The sequence below is a fragment of the Grammomys surdaster genome, unplaced genomic scaffold (assembly GCF_004785775.1).
Source record: "Grammomys surdaster isolate TR1022 unplaced genomic scaffold, NIH_TR_1.0 338, whole genome shotgun sequence".
Classification (NCBI taxonomy): Eukaryota; Metazoa; Chordata; class Mammalia; order Rodentia; family Muridae; genus Grammomys; species Grammomys surdaster.
The window spans coordinates 2708333-2731199 of record NW_021604757.1 but is presented as its reverse complement, the minus strand read 5'-3'; the positions used below and the strand labels follow the sequence as shown (position 1 = coordinate 2731199).

General features: G+C 39.6%; 1 protein-coding gene across 2 annotated transcripts in view; it reads left to right on the top strand.

Moving 5' to 3' along the window:
* Ambra1 (autophagy and beclin 1 regulator 1) overlaps window positions 1–22867 on the top strand; it is a 185991-nt gene that overhangs the window by 39952 nt on the left and 123172 nt on the right. The window contains exons 7-8 of one of the 2 annotated variants that reach the window (XM_028778470.1): window positions 542–688; window positions 962–1998. In XM_028778470.1, the coding sequence (XP_028634303.1) occupies window positions 542–688; window positions 962–1998 (1184 nt within the window). Of the gene's footprint in view, window positions 1–541; window positions 1999–22867 lie in introns of both variants that reach the window. The other variant, XM_028778469.1, reaches the window with a different exon arrangement.

Genomic DNA, 22867 nt, shown 5'->3' with positions numbered 1-22867 from the left:
AAGAGCACTTGATGTTTTTGCAGAGGAGCCTGGTTGGAATGGCAGCGCTCAAGCTACCAACCATTTGTAACTCCAGTTCTATGGTATCTGATTCCTTCTTCTAACCTCCATAGGCACCATACATGTATGTGGTGCACATAAATACATACAGGCAAAACCACTCAGACATAAAATAAAATATAAATAAACCTAAAATAAGAAGGAAATAACTTGTCTTCATCATACCTGTCACTTGTGTGCCTCTGGCTGGTTGGCATTTTGTTTCCCCTTATTGCTTCTCTGTCACAGAGATTCCTTTTATAATTGTTTTGCCAGCTATACCTGTTTAGATATGTTGTCAATTGGAATGAATAATTTTAATACTATATGGTGGTTTTGAATCTGAAGCCAGTTTTCATTACCTTTTGGGGAGAGAGTTTTTGCTTATCCATGAAGGTAGTTCTTTTTGGATGACTATGAGTCAATTTTAAGTTTCTCTTGATTTGTTTGGAGAGTCTAACTCTTGTGCTCTACTCTCTCCTCCTGCTGGTCCACGTTGCAGGGTGATGACGAACCAGAAATCCCTATAGATGGAACAGAGTTATCTCACTACCGTCAGCGTGCCCTCCTGCAATCACAGCCAGTTCGCCGGACACCTCTCCTCCACAATTTCCTGCACATGCTGTCCTCCCGCTCCTCTGGCATCCAGGTGGGAGAGCAAAGCACAGTACAAGATTCTGCTACCCCCTCACCCCCACCGCCTCCCCCTCAGCCCTCCACGGAGCGTCCCAGGACTTCCGCTTACATCAGACTCCGACAGCGGGTCAGTTACCCCACCACAGTTGAGTGCTGCCAGCACCCTGGGATCCTGTGCCTTTGCAGCCGCTGTGCTGGCACTCGAGTTCCTTCCCTCTTGCCACACCAGGACAGTGTTCCCCCTGCTTCTGCCAGAGCTACTACCCCTTCCTTTTCTTTTGTACAGACCGAGCCCTTCCATCCCACGGAGCAGGCTTCATCAACGCAGCAGGACCAGGGCCTCCTGAACCGGCCGTCTGCCTTCAGTACAGTCCAGAGCAGCACTGCGGGCAACACGCTCCGCAACCTCAGTCTGGGTCCTACCCGTCGCTCTTTGGGGGGCCCTTTGTCTAGCCACCCTTCTAGGTATCACAGAGAACTAGCCCCTGGGCTGACAGGTTCTGAGTGGACCCGGACAGTACTCACTCTGAACTCACGTTCTGAGGTAGAATCTATGCCCCCACCGAGGACCAGTGCCTCCTCAGTGAGTTTGCTTTCTGTACTGAGACAGCAGGAAGGTGGCTCTCAGGCATCTGTGTATACTTCAGCCACAGAAGGGAGGGGTTTTCCATCATCAGGGTTGGCAACTGAGTCAGATGGAGGGAATGGTTCCAGCCAAAACAACTCAGGCAACATTCGCCATGAGCTTCAATGTGACCTGAGACGCTTCTTTTTGGAATATGACAGGCTGCAGGAGTTGGATCAGAGCCTGAGCGGGGAAACTCCCCAGACCCAACAGGCCCAGGAAATGCTCAACAATAATATTGAATCTGAGAGACCAGGTCCTTCCCATCAGCCTACCCCACACAGCAGTGAGAACAACTCCAACCTGTCTCGGGGCCATCTTAATCGCTGCCGTGCTTGCCATAATCTTCTAACCTTCAACAATGATACCCTTCGTTGGGAAAGAACCACACCTAACTACTCATCTGGTGAGGCTAGCTCTTCCTGGCACGTCTCCACTACCTTTGAGGGCATGCCACCAAGTGGCAACCAGCTACCACCTCTTGAGCGGACTGAGGGCCAAATGCCTAGCTCCAGCAGGCTGGAGTTGAGCAGCTCTGCTAGTTCACAAGAGGAGAGGACTGTGGGGGTGGCCTTTAACCAGGAGACAGGCCACTGGGAACGAATTTATACTCAGTCCAGCAGATCTGGAACTGTATCACAGGAGGCCTTACATCAAGATATGCCTGAAGAAAGCTCTGAGGAAGACTCTCTCAGGAGGTAAGCAGCTGCTGTCCTGTGCTCTGTCTCCCAGCCTCTTCTCCTTAACACCCATCGTCCTGCAGTCTTAGTGGTGTTGTAGCTTTATATAAAGTATCTGGGACCCATGTATCTGGTTCTGATCTTGCATTATCTTGGGAAATCTTACTTTGGTGCCAGGGATAGCATCAGGCCTAGTTGTGTGAGTTAACTGTTGTACTAGTTAATTTTTGTCTAAGCCTAAAGCTCTGGTTTTAGCCTTGAAAGGGAAGTGTTGATTGGGTTAGAGAGGCATGAGGAGATATAATCATTGATTTTCTTTGCCTTGCCTTTTGACTTTGAAATATCATAGATATAGGACTAGTTGTTGAGATAAGAGTATATTCCAAAGGACTATTTATAGAGAGAATTTTAAAAAAGACCTATAGTGCAGACAGAGATATTTTGTTCAGCATTTTGTGCTAGCTATTCTTTGAATGTATGCTTTTGAACAATTCAGTTCAATAAATAGTTGAAGAATTCCATGTTTGAATCTATGTTTATCAAGGAAAGTGTTTTGTTTTTTGTTTTTTTAATTTACCAAATTTATGTTTTTGGATAGTATCTAGGCTGCTCATTTAGGGTTTTTTGTTTGTTTGTTTGTTTGCTTGTTTGTTTTGGTTTAGTTTTGATGGTGGTGGAAATTAAACTCAAAGCTTTATAAATATACTTCCACACCCAAAATTCTTTGAATGGACCTTCCAGATGACCATTATCTTGGGATGAGAGGAAAGAATTCATGGAAGGAAGGCCTCTCCACACATGGATTGGCATCTGAGACAGCTCTCATGAGAGAAACAGAGTAGGAGTAATAAACTACCCACCACATGTTCTGTGAATGGCTATGTGCACTTCTATCTTGATATATTAGGGACTTCTTTCTGTGATTATGTAAAGGTCAAATCTAGCATAATCATCCAATTCCCAGAATATTGGAGCCAAATCGCATATTGCTGTACATTATTATATTCTCTGCTGAAGCAACTGAAATTTTTCTGACATAAGCTAGGGTGGGAATATAGATTGTGCACATCATGTACTTGTTATTTTTGGAGGATGCTTTAGTCAGTCATTTAGTCAATAAACACTAGTGGAAAGTTTTTTCAGCACTGTGCTAGGCACTGTGCCCACTGGAGCATACACTTTTACTATGGAGGCAAGACATATTTACATGAAATCTATCACAAGTATAGATGATCTGATACTACTTTAAAAAAATCACATCTATATTTATTGTGTACATTGGGGTGATGTGTGTGCCATGACAGATGTATAGTAGTTACGCCTTGTAGAGATCCTGGGATCATCAGGTCATCAGGCAAGGTAGCAAGCACTTTTAATCTGCTTAGCCTTCTCACCATCTCCAGTCTGGTGCTTCTTTGTGCACTACTGATGCTAAAATGGAGACTAAGCAAAAAGCGACAAAAAATTAGTTTGATTTTTAATAAAAGGGAGCTATTACCCAAAAAAGTTATATAATGTTCAGTATGAAATGTTGGTAAGACTTGGAAAAGGAAAGACCTTTTTCTTTTAGGGCAATAGCACATTCTCAAGGAGAAAATATATAATACATGCAGAATAGTGGGCTGGACATCAGAAGTAGACAGAATAATAAGATTGTTTCTGTGCCTGAGTGAATGAGGCCAGTTCTTGGGAACAGCTCTGGATTCTTTGCTTGGAATATTTTCCTTTGCTTAAGGGCCCAACATCAGGAGCCTGGGACTCTGTTCTTCTTGAAAAGCAAGAAGGCATCCAGCACAGTGCCTGGAATATTGTTGGCACTCAGAATTTATTAAAGGCAATCAAGAGAGGGCTATCTTCAACTGGCATTAGAAGCTTATCATTTTGTGCCTCCAAAATAACTGAGCCTTTAGTCAGCATTTGTCCATCTTTAACAGTACTTCTCATGTGGTGTCCTTCTGAGTAATGCCTAAATGGCTTAAAATAAACCCTGTATACAGAGCATTAGAGATACCAGTTAATGAGGGCTCACTGTGTAATGTGTCATATTCTCGCTTTGAGGTGATTGGAAGCAGGGGATAGGACATGCTGGGTGATATAATTTCTGATTTCTACAAGATCTCTGTGCAATATAGGCATTACATTTCATATTTTGCAGTTAAGAAAAGTGAGTCCTTTAGAGTAGTCAGAATTTCTTTTAAAGGTACAGGAGGACAGGAGCTTGGGAGATGGCTCAGTGGCTAAGAACACATATGTAAGTGTGAGGACTTGAGTTCAAATCCCAAGTACTCATATAAAAAGCTACATATAGCACCTATGCCACTAACCGCATCATCATTTTAGGGGGCTTGCTGACCAACCTAGCTGAAACTGAGTTCCTAGTCCAGTGAGAACCCTGTTTCAAAGAACTAAGGTAGAAAGCAGTAGAGCAGGGCTTGGGATGTGCTCCTCTGGCTTCTGGGTGTGGACACATGTACCCACATGCATATGAATGTTCCTACATTCCAAACAAGCAAACAAACAAACAAGCAAAAAACCAAAACGGAAAAAGTCAGAGTGAAGATTTCAACTCTGGTCTGTATTACTAAAGCCTTGTCCAGCTGTCAGTTCAGGGTATATTCCTTATGATAATCCTTGTACTGCTATTTCAGATTATGTAATTATATCTGTTTGGCCTGCATGTGTGTATGTATACTGTGTGTGTGCCTGGTGCTTGTGGACACCAGAAGAGAACATTAGATCCTCTGGAACTGGAGTTACAGATAGTTGTGAGCTACCACATGGATGCTAGGAGTGGAGATTGCGTCCTCGGCAAGAGCTGTGCTCTTAATTGCTAAGTCATCTTTCCAGCTCCTCCCATTTTATTTTTATTTTTTTGTGTTCATTTATATGCATGTGGTGTATACATGTGTGTGTTCTCATGTGGAGGTCAGAGGCAGAGGATGACTTCTACCTTGTAGGGCCCAAGGCATCAAACTTAGGTCATCAAACCTGGTGGCAGATACCTTTTAGCCAGTGAGCCATCTCCAGCCAGATGAACCTTAGTTTTTGTTTAATTTACTCATTTATTTATTTCATCTTTAAATGTAATTTTTTTTGATTATTGTTTGGGAGAGAGAATCTCACTGTCCTGATAACCTTAGTTTTAAGTAAAATACTTCCCTACTTTTTTTTTTTTTTTTTAAGATTTATTTATTTAATATATGTGAGTACACTTTTGCTCCCTTCAGACACACCAGAAGAAGGCATTGCATCCCATTACAGATGGTTGTGAGCCATCATGTGGTTGCTGGGAATTGAACTCAGGACCTCTGGTAGTAGTCAGTGCTCTTAACAGCTGAGCCGTCTCTCTAGCCCCCTCAATTAATTTTTCAATCATAGAACTCTTCCAACATAAAAATGAAAAGAAAAATAAAATTCTGTGTATCCATTGCTTTACATTAAAAAAAAAAAATCATCAGTCATTAGCTAGCTGCCTTTTTGTTTTTGTTTTCCCTTCTTTTATCTGCACCGCTATCCACTACCCCAACCCACATAGTGTGTATTTTTGTCTGTAAATACTTCATGGTTTCTAGAAATGAGGCTCTTCAGTGAAACTTTTTTGTGTTGATGAAAATGTTCTGTATCTGTGCTTGCAACCATGATAGCCATGAGGTATATATGACCACTGAGTAACTGAAAATGTGACTGTTAGTATCTGAGGAACTAATTTTAATTTTTATTACTTTAAATATAAGTAGACAGATATGACTAGTAATTACTATATTGCACCCATAAAATATTAATTATAATTTTTTTTTTTTATTTATTTATTTTATTTATGAGTACACTGTCGCTGTCTTCGGACACACCAGAATAGGGCATCCAATCTCATTACGGATGGTTGTGGGCCACCATGTGGTTGCTGGGATTTGAACTCAGGACCTCTGGAAGAGCAGTCAGTGCTCTTAACCGCTGAGCCATCTCTCCAGCCCCCTAATTATAATTTTTAAAAATTAAAATGTTGCATTTGCATGCCATAGTGGAATGCGTGGAGGTCAGAGGACAATTCTGTGGAGTCCATTTTCTTTCCACCTTCATATGAGTTCTGGGATTGAACTCCGGCTACAAAAAATGCTTTTATCCACTGAGCCATCTTGACATCAACACTGATAGTTCTCTTTTAAAAATGTGTTTTGAGACATGAGCTTGTCTTAAACATAGGTATGTGCTACAATGCCTGGCTTAGTACTTTTAGTACACTTATTTATTATTGTATATATGTGGAGGGTGGTGCCATATGTGCCACAGCACACATATGAAAGTCAGAGGACAATTTTTGGGAGTTGGTTCTCTCCTTCTACCTTCTTGGTCCTGGAAATTAACTCAGGTCCTCAGGATTGGTAGCACTTTTACCAACTGAAACATTTTGCTAGTCCTTGAGTAGGCTTTTAAAGCCCTAGAAACCTTAAGGGTTTATCAGGAATTTTTGTTTTAATATTTTTTTTTCTCCTAGTGATTAAAAAGTAGTTTGTGTTGTGACTTAAGTGATGTTAAAGTTTTGAAAATGCATGTTGTAGAGCTGAGAGTGCAGTTCAGCAGTAGTAGAAAACCTGCATAGTGTGCTTAAGGCTCTATCCCCAGTACTGGGGGGGACAGAAAGTATGGACACACACACAGACACACACACACACACACACACACACACACACACACACACACACTGAGTCTGTCAGCTTATGATAAATTTCTTCTTTCAAGATATGTATACAAATAGTACATAATCATTTTAAAATAGTATTGATATTCTTTATGGAATTATTTTTAAGTGAGTCAGAATACAGTATACTATGAGGACTGATAGCTGGCTCAGAAATGTGGCATTTTGTGAGATATTTTAAGTGTACACTATTGAAGTGGGGCCATTACTGACAAATTGAATGCCTGTGTTCTGTTGTAAATTACAAATAAATCCTATGCTAACTAAATTCTCAGTTAAACTACCTTCTTCTTGGTAAGCTAGCTCATGCTTCTATTTTCCAGTAGATGTCACTGTTGGGCTGCTACTGCCGGGCTTGGCTGTCAGGAAAGAAAAGGTATTCTTATGGTTTGTGTAGGAGGTAGAATCTTACAACAGAAGCCCATTTTATAGGTGACTATTGTTGCTAAATGCATGGAATTCATAAAAGGTGATTGTATTTAAAGGTTTAGGGGTTTGTTCTTTGCTCTCCTAATAAGAGATGGGCTATGGAAATATGTTTTGCTGTCATGGCGCTACAGGGATAATTGTGTGTGCAAATGTATTACGAAGCACATCTGTATTCCAGTAGAGCTCTGTGTTGCTGAGTGGTAGTAATCAGCTCATAGGGTGTCTCCTTTTTCTTGCAGGCAGAGGAGGGCAAGCTGTTTATGTAGTCTGATTCCAGTTTACACCTTGGGTGACAGGCTTTTTGTCTCACTCTCAGAAACATCTTTTTTTGGTCTAGGAGAAGATCAGGGCATTGTGAGGACTTTTGACTTTTGAAGTGCTATTTATTTATTTATTTATTTATTTAGACAGGGTCTTACTATTTAGCTCTGGCTGGGCCTGGAACTCATAGATATTGGTATATTTCTGCTTCCCAAATGCTGGAATCTGAAGCATGTGTCATCATGATTGGTTGAAATAGTATTTTGAAACTAGAAGGAACCTAGAGTTATTTGTCTAACTTCCCTGTTCCTTTTCTTTCCTTCATTGCTAGGAATTCACACTGGGGTCTCATGGGTACTGAGCAAAGAGGTACTAAGAGTAGAGGTGAAATTTGAACTCCCAAATCCTGAAGAGGACATTCTTTCTTCCACTTGTTTTGTTTATAGCCCAGGCTGGCCTTGAACTCTTAATGTATCAGATCTTGAATTTCTGATTTTTCTGTTGTCTGCCTTTCCAAGTACAGTTGTGTGCCACCAATCCCAGTTTATGTGGTGTGGGATCAAACACAGGGCTTAGTGAATGATGGTTAAACACTCTACCAGGGAGCTGCATCCCTAGCCCCTTCACTTTATTTAAGACCCTGTCTTAAAAACAAAAGGTTGAGTTCTGAGAACTGATCCTTTTGATCTTTTCTTTGATGACACATAAGACCACAAAGTGTAGTGATGGCCTTAGCATTAAAATTTAGTCCAAAACATCAAAGGTTAGAGTTGGGTGCCCTCATTGAATTCAAGTTTCTTAGACTTTTGGAAGAAGTTACTTTGGAGTTTTCAGGCTGAAGGCCCTTGAAGTTCTGTAAGCTACTCAGCTCCAGTCAGTCACATTGGTATTTTCCAGGGATCCTTCAGCCCAAATACCATATCTGGAGGGAAATAAATGGATATTTGAACTAATTCTGAATCAAGAGAGTGAAAGCAACCTAGAAAGTAGTCGAGTGTAAGTTTTGCCTTGTTTAGAAAGTGGTCTAACTTTTTTTTTTCTGTGACATTGACTTAACTGTTCCTATCACCGTTAACCAAGTGACTGTTCATAAAGGATGAACACTTTATTTTGGCAAACCAGACCCTCATGGTGGGGAAGACATAGCAGCAGGCCACATCTTATGGTGTATTAAGTATGCAACAGCTGGTTATTATATGGTGCCCACTGGGAAACAGACAACTTGGACCAGAACTAGAGCAGTGTCTTAACTCATCAGGTCCTTAGGTCAGCCAGATTGGCCCCATGTCTAGAAAGTTCTAAATAGTATTAGCTAGGGACCAACTATTCAAATCCAAGGGCCAGTTGAAGACACTTATTTCACTTTCAGACTGTAACAGATAGCTTCTTTAGATGGAGAATATTCTCAACATGTTATTCAGAACCTAGTACAAAATTGGTGAGATATATCAGGTAAAAGCCATGCAAACCGGATAACCTGATGTCCTCAGAATGCACAGAAGAAAAGAACTAACTCAAAAGTTATCCTCTGACCTCCACCACATGTGCACCAAAAGACACAAGCTCTACTATTTATACCACACACACACACACAGAGAGAGAGAGAGAGAGAGAGAGAGAGAGAGAGAGAGAGAGAGAGAGAGAGAGAGAGAGAGAGAGCGATCGGGGGTTGGGGAGGGCAGAGAAATGGGGAGGGCACCTTTCCTTTGAGTAACTTTCCTTGACTGCTCCAGATAATCACGTCTTCCCTATTGCTACTTGAGTATTAAATACATCTATATTTCACTGATAGCAGGAAATTCTTTCTTTCTTTCTTTTGTGTGTGCCTCTGTCTTATGGGTGCTAAGATTAAAGAGGACACCCACTTTTCTACTTTACTTTTTCACACAGGGTCTGATCAAACCAGAATTCACCAATTGGCTATAATACTGGCTGGCTGGGCAAGCTGCTGGGATCCATCCAGTGCTAGAATTAGAGGGACATGGTGCAGGCTTGGGTTTATTTGGTTACTTTTCTGTCATGAGCCCACTATTATGTATGAATACCTGCTATCCCATGGATAGTACCTAGTACTCAGTAGTTACTTTGTTAATTTTTTTCTTTCGCTCTTTTTTGTTTTGTTTTGTTTTGCTTTTCGAGGCAGGTTTTTTCTGTGTAATAGCCTTGGCTGTCCTGGAACTTGCTTTGTATACCAGCCTGGCTTCTAGTTCACAGAGATCCACTTGCCTCTGCCTACTGAGTGCTAGGATTAAAGGTGTGTGCTACATGCCCCCATACCTTAAAAATCTTTTTGTAGTGTTGGGGATAGAACCCAGGATCTCTTCCTGTGTTCTATATCTCTGTATACTGTGTACCCATGCCCATCTTTTTTAAAAAAATATATATGTATACATATATATATATGTGTGTATACATATATATGTATACATATATGTTTATTTGGAGGAGACATACACATGACAGGAGTGCTCAAATGTAAGAGGATAACTTGAGAAAGTCATGTCTGTTCTGTTATCAGCTTTGGTAGCTGGTGCCTTTACCAACTAACTGAACCATCTTGCTAGTCCACCAAGATGATTCTAGGTTCTGGTTGTAGTTATTTTCTTTTGAGGATGCAGAATTCTTAGGTAAAATTTTTGCTTAATCTCTAATAATATAGAAGGTTAGCTAGTTACCTCTAAAAACAACCTGTGAAATTGTGGTCCTTGTTACTCAAAGTACAATAAACTTTTGAATTAATACTCAGAATCTTGGTGTTTGGGGACAAAGAATAGAGAATGGTCAATCCAGAAAATTTCATTTGTGGACAAATGATGACTTTTTTTTCTGGGAAAAAATGAGAACGTTAAGCAGTGTAGTTTATGAGACACACAGTGAAGCCAAGGAAAGCTAAACCAAGGCCTTAGAGAAATTTCTAACAAGGCCTTCCTCCCCTGTGTAACTTTGACTCTTATAACCCAGAATGACAGGCTTACAAAGTACTTTGTGATTGGTCTATTCAGTTATCCATGTACTCAGCTAATTGATCAGATCAGGTGTGTTCAGAGTTAATATTATTTGGCTAACAGATATTTACTAACTGTTACTTAAAAGTAAACTAAGTATTTTTTAAGTATCAGCATAGAGTTCTCATTCTAATGGGAGAATTAAAAATGTATCTAGAATGCTAGATGGTGACAAGTTCTATGGAGTAAAGGGACACACATAAAAAGGTATAGGGTGGGGGGGTTGCAGTTTAAAATAGGGTGATTAGAGGAAGTATGATAGGGTAGTATTTGAGCAGTGTCATCAGGGAATTTTAGGAACAAACTGTCAACACTGGGAGTAGGAGCATCATAAGGAAATGGACAAATTCAGCATACCTAAGAACTCTCCCTATTCAGTAGGAGATGATGTTGGAGAGGTGACAGGGTTGTTATATAGACTGTAAACCTTTTAAAGGATTTTACCCTTTTATCTGATAAGTCATCAGATTGGAATGATTGTATATATCAGAGATCTGACATAATTGTTATTTTTGGGTGGTGCTGGGATCCTAAGGCCCCCTACATGTTAAACAAATGTTTTATCATAGTCCTAAAGAAGTCGTTTAAAAAGATTATTTGGCTGCTAGTGGAGAATAGACCAAAGAGTGAGATAATGTAAATTATGCTAGCTCGAACACTAAGAGATTATTTTGTGTCTTAAGGCTGGTGAAAGTCAGTAGGTCAGAGCCACCAACTGTCAGAATAGCACAGTATTCTACACACAGTTGTGTTGTAGGGCACTTGCCCAGCATGTGAAAAGCCTTGAGTTTAATCCCCAATGCTAGAGTGAGGAGAAGAAAAATAAGAAGAAAAAGGAAAAAAAAAGGTTTTGAATGTGTGTAGGAAGGGCATCTGAATGGATGAATGAGAGAATCAATCATCCTCAACAATGCTCCCCCACAATCCCCAAATCAGAAGATGTATTATTATAAATATGCAAAAGGGAGAGCTTGGAAAGAGCAAAGCTTCATAAGTGGAAATGCCTGGGTTTTGTTGCTTCCAGAACTAATGTAGATTTACTTGTTAAAAAATTGAAGCTTTTCAGAAATATACTGTAGTTATAGAAAGTGAAACTCTCTATGAAGCCAGTGCTGAAAGATAACAACTGTGAACAATCCTGTGTCATTGTCCTCTCTATAGACAAACACAGTTTTTTCCTTGGTTACTTAGTTCTCATACTGTATCAAGCATATTTTCATGTTTGATAGTGGTACAGTATTCTAGCAGTAGTTAGTTATTCCATGGTGATGTGATCTGGATGGTTTCCATTTCTTTATTGTACTGCTGTGGCATTTTTTGTATACTCATGCATATGTTTCCAGAAGATAAGTTTCTGGAAGTGGAATTGCCAGGGTCAATAATTGTAACTGTTAATGGCAAATGATAATTCATTATAGAGTGTTTATTATTATTACTAGTTTAAGATGACCTAAAAATTTCCCTGTTTCCTGTTTTATCTTACTGAACGTAATTTCAAAGATCAGTACACCTCATTCTGCTTTTTGTCCCAAAGTCTGAAGTTTTGCAGTAGTAAATTCTCCCATTATTGGGTTTACAGAAACATCTTGAGAAAGACTCCTATTGATCCTAAATTTAGGTGTTATGTAATTTCCATACTCACATACTTGCAGGAGAAAAGCCTAGCATCTCTGACATCAGACCACATAGTCTTTCTCTTATGAAATGACTGTGAACATCCAGGCATCTGTTTGCTAATTATAAAACAGCAGTCTTAGATTAGGTAGGCAACCCAATGCTCTTTGGTAAAATTTGATGTTATTCTTTCTTACCATTTCTATTTACCTACTTTTAGGTTTGTTTAGTGTTTTGAGAAAGAAAACCTAGCCAGGCTGTCCTCCTGACTTACTCTCCCAAGTTTTAGGTTTACAGGTATGTGCCAGCTTAGCTTGGACAAAGGATCGCAATTGATCCCACAGTCCTGTTTGCTAAGCAGATACTCTATTAACATCTATCTGTCTTAACCTATATCTGTTTTCCAGTCAGTCTGAATTCTAGGTGTGATCATTTTTCTTCTTTCATATTAGGACTGGCAAACTTTCTGAATAGGACAAGATAAACATTGACAAGGTAAATATTTTGGGTTTTGTAGGTAGTGTTTTTTGTTTTGTTTTTTTTTTGTTTTTTTTGGTGTGTGTTCATATGGTTTAATATGATAGGGTTAGTCTGTCACTGTCTCTCTGTCTCTGTCTCTCTGTCTGTCTCTGTCTCCCCTCCCCTCCTCTTCTTTTCTCTCTCTCTCTCTCTCTCTCTCTCTCTCTCTCTCTCTCTCTCTCTCTCTCTGTGAGGTAGGGGTAGGTAGGTGGGTAACAAGGTTTCTTTGTCTCCCCAGCTGAAAGATCCAACTTCAGCTTCTTCAGTTTCCCAATACTCACTGGGTTACATCCCCAGAACCACCTGTGAGACTTTTCAGTGGCTAAGAGCAGGCATAAGAGCTCTATGTGGTAGGAGACGACAAACAGCAGGCATATGTAATAGAGAATTTCTTGTTTCTTATACTATCTACCTTGAAGCAGTCATCCAACCTTATTAAGTTTGTTTTGGAAATTTTGTGTCAATTTAGAAAGGTATGAGCCTCCAGGTCTTCTGGGGGTGTGCCTGACAAACAACCCTTCCCTCATTGAAGGTCAAATTAGCACTTGGTAGGGCTGAGCTAAATTACGCCTCTTGCTTCTCTGAGGCTGAATGATGTAGAGCAGACCGTGTGGTTTGTATGCACACCAAACTGTGAAAAGATGTAATCCTTCTGTCAGCCCAGGGGATTGGAGTTCTAAGGAGACTACATGAAATTTTATGTATGCTGTAAATACACTGAGAGAAACTTCCCATGTATTCATCTCCCACTTTGGTCCTCCTCCCTATTGTCTATTCAGAGAAATCTTCTAAAGGATACATTGAGTATGTTTCAAGACAATAACACCAGGTATAGGGGATTCTGTTTACATAATATATTTATTATATAATTACCTTCTTCCCCCCCAACCAGAGAGAGAGGGGGGAGGGAGGGAGGGAGGGAGGGAGGGAGGGAGGGAGGGAAGGAAGGAAGGAGGGAGAGAAGGAGGGAGAGAGAGACAGACAGAGAGACAGACAGACAGAGAGACATTGTGATGGGTCTCAGCCCCGTAGAGCTATGCAATAGTTTCTCCTTCTGGATTACTCTTGCATTTGTGTGTGTGTGTGTCTGTGTGTGTGTGTGTGTGTGACCTCGAACTCAAAAGATCCACCTGCCCCTGTGTTTCCCGAGTGCTGAGAATAAAGGTGTTTACCACTACGGCCGGCTGTTCATTTGATTGAGGCAAGGGTGCCATGATGATGCATATTCGGAAGCCAGAGGACAACTTTGGGAATCAGCTCCTTCTTCCATTAAGTGAGTCTCAGGGAAAAACTCAGGTTAGCACCTGAGTTAGATCCCGTTGGGCTTAGCTTAGCCCCTTTACCTGCAGAGTCACCTCACTGGCCCCAGCTTTTCATTTTGAAGCAGTGTCTTGAAGTTGCCCAGGCTGTCCTTGACTTGTGATCTTCCTTTAACCCTTCTTGAATAGCTGAGATCACAAGCCTGAACCACTAGGCCTGTCTTATTCAATAACCTTGAGAAATATTTCTTCTTGCCTGTTTGAATTATATATTCTAGGAGTCCCTGACAACTACTAGTCTCCATGTGTTTCATGAGTCTGATTAGGTTATACATATACATACATTGTTTTTTAGTGGTGAAGGTTGAACCTAGAGAGGGAATCATACATGCTAGTCAAGTACTCTACCATAGAGTTATATCCCTGCTCCAATATGTCTGTTTTTGAGACAGGATCTTACTTTGTAGCCTAAGAGGGCCTTGAATTCCTAATCCTCAGTCTTTTGGATTGTATGCCTGTATCATGATACCTAGTATCTAATATAATTTTTACAAGTATAGCAATTGTCTTTTTGACTTGGCTTATTTTGGTTAACATCATACTTTTAAGGTTTACCTGTGTTGTGTTGTACCTTGTATTGAGAATGTTCTTAATTTTTATTTTTTATGTATGTGGCCATGTGTATGGAAGCCAGAAGTTGATTTCAGATGTCAGTTGTTTTCTGCATTTATTTTTTGAGATGGAGTGTCTCACTGAACGTAGAGCTTGAGTCAGCTAGACTAACTGGCCACTGAGCCCCAGGGATCTTCTTATCTTAAGGACTCCAAGTCAGGGATTAAAGGTGCACACTGTTTTGTACAGCTTTTTTTTTAAACAAAAATACATGAATTCTGGTCAGTCAAACTCAAGTCCCCATGCTTGTGTGGCAGGTACTTTACCCTTTGAACTGTCTCCCTCACCACTTCTTTTTAACTTTTCTTAATTTTTAAAATCTGTTACATGAATTTGCCATATATTTTGCTGATATTATAATTATGTTTCTCCCCTCTCTCTACTCAGTCCAAACCCTCCCATATAACCCTCATTACTCTCCTTTAAATTCATGGCCTTCCCCTCCACCCCACTAATTGTTATTGCATACATATGTGTATATATGTGTATATACATATATTTTTTTTCTGTTTTCCACTGTTATTTATTTATTGAAGACAGATGGCTGAACCTGTGTGTGTGTGTTTGTTTTGGGGGTTGCTATTAGAACACGAGCTCTGATCTTAATTCTCGTAACAGTACCCTTTGTGTATTTGTGCTTTTGATGTCATATATAACAAATTATCAGCTCTTCCAGTGTCATGAAGCTTTTCTTTCAGGAATTTCCTAGTTTCAGTTGTTAGATTTTGAGTTACTTCTGTAGGTTATGTAATGTCAGGGCTCATCTTTGCCATTTTCCCAGCACTGTGTGTAGTCCTGGTGCCCTTGTTAGGGATCATTTTGCCTTTTTATACCTAAACATTTATTTTTTTTCTCTCCATTCTATTTTAATAGTCTATATGTGTCTTTACATATTTTTCCCATACTGCCTTGATTATGGTAGGTTTGCAGTATGTTTTGAAATCGAAAAATGTGAGACCTCTAGCTTTGTTCTTCTTTCTCAGTATTATTTTAACAATTTAGGGTACTTTAGACTCCTTTTTTGTTTGTTTTTAAAAGAAAGAATGGGGAGTTTCAATTTCTGTAGGATTGCATTGCGTCTTGATTATTTAGGTTATTATTTCCCAGTAACTTTGGTGGTTTGAGAGGCACCTTTGAATGAGTTCCTGGTTCACTGTCTTAGAACAGGATTTGGATAGAGAGAGACAGGTGAATAGTAGCAAAAGGAAAGAGAGTTTATTAAAAAAAAAAAAAAGCCAATATACTGGAGCAGGAGGAAAGTTTGTACTTCAAGTAACCAGGCTGTAGAAAAGGTTAGGGAGTTCATGTCACATGGCGGGCTTTCTCACAGGAGTTTTCTTTATGCATCTCACATCTCACTAGCATCTTACGTCTCCACCTAGCTGTGTGCATTTAGTACTAAATCCTGGGTCACTTTCAGATACTCCGAAGTGCCTTCTCTGGGCCACTGTCTCTAACTAGCTTTCTTCTTTGTCCACAGTTTTTTTGTGATTATAGATATGTATTTGGCACTGTATTTGTTTGTCTTAATGTATTTTTGGAGTATCCTGGAGGATTTTGAGCCAAAGGTCAACTTGAACTACCTAGGGAAACTTGTATCTCAGAAGAAAAAAACAAAACAGGAAAAATTTCATAATTAAGATTTGAGATTGGGGGGAGGGACTGAAGCAGTTTTCTCTGTGTAGCTCTGGCTGTATTTGAATTCTCCCTGTAGACCAGCTTGGCCTTGAACGCAAGAGATCTCCTTGCCTCTGCTTCCCAAATTCTAGTATCTCAGATGTGAGATTCTTCAACCCATAGTCTATGTAAATATTCCTAAGTCTGCAAATCTCTAAAAATTGGAACATTTCTGGTCCTCAGCATTTTAGATAAGGGATACTCTAGCTGTACTGATACATAACCAGTAGCAAGAACTTGGTATTTATAGTGTGTATTTGTGGCTGGAGGGACTGCTCTTACAAGACTTTATTTGGATGTCGTATGTATGTTTCTCAGGGTTTATGTTCCTATATTTAAGCTTTTATAGTATTAACCTTCAAAATATATTTCTGACAAAACCTCTTTTAGGCATGTTGAGTTGAATGACCAGTGTATTTTATATTCCTGATACATAGTTGTGATCCAAAGAAGTAAAAAAATTGGCTGAATATTGGACTACATAGTGATTGTTTGCTTAGTGTTGATGTTTGTTTTGTTTTATGTTGGACATCAAACCCAGGGCCTCGTTCACGCTAGACTCAAGCATACTATCTCTTAGCTACATTCCAGCCTTACATGTGTTCTTAGTTCATCATAAAAATTTATAAGATGGGGATTTCTCATCAAATGTGGAAACTAAGAATAAACTCTAGGTTGCATAGCCTAAGAGATGGTGATACAGGGTGGAGCCTAAGCTGCAATCTGCTTGATTCTGAAACTTGGACCCCAGATTTCTATCCATTTTTGTTATTTAGAATTTCTGTTGCTTAAACTCAGACCATTAAAGTATGTCAAGGAGGTTTAGCAACAACAGCACTCTTGCCATTTGGGTTAGATAATCCTTCATTGTGGGAGGCTATTTCATGCCTTGAAGGGTGTTTAGTAGTATTCCTGCTGTTACATAAGTAACACTCCCCCAAACCAGTTGCGACTACCAAAAATGTCTCCAGAAATCGTCAAGTGTCCCCTGGGGAACCCTCCTCCAGAAAACACTGATCAAATATTTCATGATTTGTTGTCCTTTGATCTGTCTGCTGTCTTAATGAGGCATCTTGAAAGGAACTGGCAGTGGCTTCAAAGTATCTTCTTATGGTAGTTACAGAAGCCCGGGTTCTGGTGGCTTCATGCCTTTCATTGCCCCTACTTTGTTTTTTCTCTTTTGTTTGTGATTTTCTTAAATAAAATGCAGCTGGATAAAGTGGTATTTATGAGGATTTTTTTTTACACAGGTATCCATTCAGTAGACATTTAGATCACTTCAATTATAGCCATTAGTGCTAGTAAAAAGAAAGCAATTTGCATGTTCTAATTATAGCGGGAGGGGGGTTACAAATTTTTTAGCAAGCTGGAAATGAAATGGCTTCCAGACTCCTCAGAGTTAATCTTCATCAGGGTAGTATGATTGACACAGTGGAGGACGTTAATGTGCAGTTCTTTTGGGGAACGGAGGAGGAGAGTAGAAATTGCAGTTTCTCTACTAATTGTACTTTAGGTGTCACTTATGACAATTTCATGTTGTCTAGACAGAGGGAAATGGTAGAGAAATTATTCCAGTGGATTCTCAGATGCTGAGTCCAGATTCATGTGGTTACTAATCAAGAACCGGGTGGAAGGGCGAGTAGCACATCCCCGGAGGCAGATCAGCCAAGTCAGCTGTGACACCAAGAGAAGCAGTCAGAGCCTCAGATTAAAAAAAAAAAAATTGCTTGTACTCTTGTACTCCCAGCTCTGTGTTAGTTCAAGGACTAACCATGGACTGTTGAGACCTACTGGAGTCTTGCCCTTTTCTCTAGACTTCAGAAACTTGTTATGTGAAGGTGTGAGCTGGAAAAGCTGCCCTTGTGATGGTTAATAAAACCCAGCTTACTCTACGTTCTTCTACATCTCTTATAAGGCTCTATTTACTTCCTCTCCTTGCCTTTCTGCTTTGGGCCCTAAGATTTTACTTCCCATTATATAGTATTTTTACTATGTGAAGGTCAAGTCAAAGCCTGTTATTTTAAAAAAATGTTTTATCACTGTATTTTATATGGGTGTTTGGCTGCAAGTTTGTCTGTGCACCATGTGCATGCCTGTGGCCCATGGAGGCCAGAAGAGAGTATTGGATCCCCTGGAACTACAGTTATAGGTAGTTGCAAGCTACCATGTGGGAATGAAACTCAGGTCCACTAGAAGAACATGAAGCGCTCTTAACTGCTAAACCACTTCTCCAGCCCTGGTTGTTACTCTTTTTTGTTTGTTTTGAGTTGTTTTGTTTTGTTTTGTCTTGTTTTGTTGGTTTTTCAAGACAGGGTTTCTTTGTGTGGCCCTGGCTGACCTGGAACTCACAAAAATCCTCTTGCCTCTGCCTCCTGAGTGCTGAGACTAAAGGTGCCACCCAGTGGCTGTTACTTTTTAATGACTGGCCTTAGTCAAGCATTTTTAAATCTTCAGTTTAGTAATAAAGATGTGAAAAACTAGCTTAGGAGATAGTTATATGTTTCTTGGTATTGGTTCTATCAACATGTTCTTTGTAGAATTAATGGGTTTTGAGGTAGATTTTTAGGATTTATCTGAATGAAGTTAACCCAGAAGTCATAGTTGTGGAATTCTGTAAATCATTTTATGACTTTAGAGGAACAAGATAGGATGCACTGCCCCCTCCCTCAGTGTATTGGTTACCTCATAAGTAAGGTATATTCCAGCTGCAGCTTGTAAGATGTGCATGTGAGTATATAGAACTAGCTGTGTATTAGGTTTTCAGAGATCTGCTCTTTGGCACTATCTAGTGAAAAAGTCTTGGATTTAAATTCCTGATTCCAAAACTGGTCTGGGGTCTGTGAACAGACCTCTCCAGTTTCTCAGAGACATTGTATAGATCAGCTTGTACCTTTGAATTAAATGTAGACAAAAGTGATTTTTTATTATACATTGAAGTTTCATAACTGTATTATAATATGTGGAAGATTTGTAACAGAGATATGAGACATAGCCAGCTATCAAAGAGTAGTGGGCCAGATGTTCCCAAGGGGGTCTGGCTGACTTTATCTAGATCGTGATTGCATATTAGGTACAGATTTTGCGCTAGATTACCTTGTGCTCTGATATTTCACTATCTGTTACTCACTGCCCAGAGATATTTCAGAATATAGTAATGTTGGTAAAGATTTTTTTTTTTGTGCTTTTCTGGTAAAAGGCATTGTTTTGCATGTCTTGGGTTGTTTATGCTTGGTCATAATAAAATAAAGCTGTTCCATACCACATACATTATGAGCTCTTTCTGTAGTATGTCTGCTTGCCTTCCCACACTACTCCTACCCATGTTACCCCTTTAGCTGTGGACCTGTTTTGGTCCACTTCACATCAGGGACAGGATTTGTCTGTCTGGTTCTGTTGGCAACTGCACCATGTACTCTGAGTGCACCCTTAGAACTACAGGGCCCTACAGTGATCAGATGAATGCCTATCGTTGGATAACTTAAATGATAATTGCTAGTGTGTGAAATAGGGAGGCTTTGATGCCTCTGCTTTAAATCAGAGATGTCAACTTGGAAATCATAATAGAAGTGTCATTTCAGAACACACAATTTTTTTTTTTTTTTACAAAGAATAAAGACTTGTCATCTCCCATCCTGGGCATGCACTGAGACAGAGTTCTGGGGCTTGCAGAGCAAGATTAAGAAATCTAGCAGGCAGCATTACATCCAAGATTCTTTGACCTACTGCCCCTTTATCCCCTCCAAACATGGCCCTGTTTCTTTATGAGGTCTCTTGGGAACATACAGTCTAGGAGCATCAATGGTCATTTCCTAGGCAAGAAGCCAGCTTCTGACTTTATGATTTAATGAGCCTTCAAGGGACCAGGTTTATTATATTTATTAGGACAACTGTGTCAGCACTTCAACCTGAGTGGCTTAAGTGACCAAAAGGATAAAGGGTGATATAGGCAGTTTCTAAAATTTTCCTTCCTTCAGGAATTTTTTTTAGTGTGCATTTATCCTTGTTTGAGACTCATGGGGTCAGTAAAGAACAATCAGATATGCTTCCTTTCTTATTCTTCCCAGGCTAGTTAGACTGCCTGCTGATTCATAAGCTTGGATATTTGTCTCCTATTACATGTTAATTAGGATGTGAATTTTGATGGAGATAAAAAGATGACTTGGAACCAATACCAGCTTTTATGTAGCTTGTAAGTCTAAAAGCAAACACAGACATGTTTATAAATAACTCACGGGGAGAAGGTCTGTTTTTTTGTTTTTGTTTTTGTTTTTGTTTTGTTTGTTTGTTTGTTTTGAGAGCCTGTATATGTAGCCCTGGATAGCCTGGAGCTTACAATATAAACCAGGCTAGTCTTGAATCACAGAAATCTACCTGTCTCCACTTCTCCCTCTCAAGTGCTAGAATGAGAAGTGTTCACCTCTATGTCTAGCCCCAGGAGATCTCTGTCTCTTAAAGAGAGTTACCAAATGCTGTGGAGTATTAAGAACTTTTGGCAGGAGAAGATAGGTATATGAGTTTTGAAGGATTTTTATGGGCAGCAGGGTATAGTTTATCTGTAACGGGGGTTCTCAGTATGGTCGGGAACTCCAGAAGTCTAGAGGCTCTTATGCATGTTGAGATGTCCTTTGTCTTTTCACGACGTTCTTTCAGAGCTGTTGTGGGTTTCCTAGAGCACGTGGCATGTAATGTGATTGTAGCTGATCACTAGTTGAGCGCGTGTGCTTTTGCCGTTTATGGTTTGAAATAAGGTTTTAAGTTGTTTAGTGGCCCCATGGTTTTAAAGGAGTTCTGAGATCGAAAGTATGAAAACATCTGAATAGAATACCTAAAAGGAAAGGGAAATTTCACTGCAAAACTTCATATGCCAAGCTACAGCATTTAAATTTGATTTTATAGGCATAAGGAGGCTATTGATTTGCATTTGGCTCCTGAATATAAACAGTAGATGTCACACAGACAAGGCAAGGGACTTATCCCTTTAAGGCATGGGGCATCAGTGAGCTCTTCTGTCTGCAGAGGCTGAGCACTGATACTTGATGTTTGCACTGGTTGGAGAAGGTTATCATTACTAGACTACTTCAGACTTCTGCTTCTCAAATTTTAGTGTTTATTGAATTTAAAGTGAAAGTTTGTTTTGGTTTATTCTTTTGTTTTTAAGATGGGGTCTCTTGTAGTCCAGGCTGGTGTCCAACTTATACTAAGCTGAAGGCGATCCTCCTCCTTCCACCTTCCAAGTGCTGGAATTTTAGGCATGTGCCACCAGATCCACCTGAAGGTTCTTTTTCTCTTCTGGTTGATCTGTCTCATACTCCTTGATCACATTTCACCCTCGAGTTTTCTTTTATTGTTTTTATTTTTCTTGTTATCAAAGATCCATGTGAAACAAGGAACCTCTTGAAAATATTCATAATACTAATCAGAGAGAACATTCATATAAAATGTTAGGAATTTCAAAATTTATGCCCTCTGCAGAGCTTAATAATCTTTTATTATTTCGGTGAGGAGCAGTTAGAACACCTAAAGTCAGTAAGCCATATCCTCCAGTCATGCTCTTTCTCATTCACATAGTCGGTCTCACAACGTCCCCCTCCCACATACAGTGAGTTGTATCCTCCAGTCATGTTCCCCACCCTATCCCCCAGGATCTTGTTAGGTTGCCCAGGCTGGTCTCTAACTTTTTATCACCATATAATAACCAAAGGAGTAGCTAGAATTACCTTGACAGGCTGTCTTTCAAGGAATTTTATGTACACATGTATTTTGGAATAGAAGTAGGAGAGCTTTTTCTTAAAAGGGTTTCTTCAAAAGTAGTAAATATTTTAGGCATTGTTTCTCTCAGTATCATTCAACTCTGCCTTGGTTCCTACCTCTAAACCAGCTGCAGAGTTTATATATATTATGTGCATACATGATAAAGTATAAAGTGTGTGTGTGTATGATAAACTTTTATTTAAAAAGCTAAACTCAGAGCCTATTTATCAAACATGCTTTAGAACAGTAGGGTAATTTGCTGTTTTAAAGAAATTTCTTAAGCTATACATGGTGATACATGCTTTTAATAGCACTTGGAAGGCAGTGACAGATCTCTGTGAGTTCCTGGACAGCCAGATTTGTATAGAGAGAGGTTACATTTTTTCCTGTCTTAAAAAACAAAATAATAACAACAACAACAATCTTTTTTAGAAGCTGGAGAGGTGGCCTAGTGGTTAAAAGCATTTACTGCTCTGACAGAGGACCTGAATTCTATTTCCACCAACTATATTACATAGCTTGGTTATAAGGGCCTAAACCCCAGCGCCAGGGGATTCAATGTCTTTTTCTGGCTTTTATGGGCACTTTCACTCATGCATATATACCTTACAATGACATGCGTGCATACATATAATTAAAAAATAGAAATAGAGACTGCAGAGGTGGCTTAGCAGTTAAGGACATTGGCCACTCTTTCAGAGGACCTGGTTCAAATACCAGCACCTATGTGGTGGCTAACAACTCTCCATAACTCCACTTCCAGGGGATCTGATGCTGTCTTCTGGCTTCTGCAGGCAATATATATGGTACATAGAAGTAAATGCAGAGAAACCACTTTTGCACGTAAAGTAAAATTGTAAAACATAAAAGTAAACTTTAAAAAAGTTTAAAATGTTACTTAGTTTGAAGATGCTACCTCTCTTAGTCTTTTCCTTTTAAATTTTCCTAAAATTTCTAAAAATTTAAAAGATTTTAAATACTGGATTTAATTTTCTTATTATAGT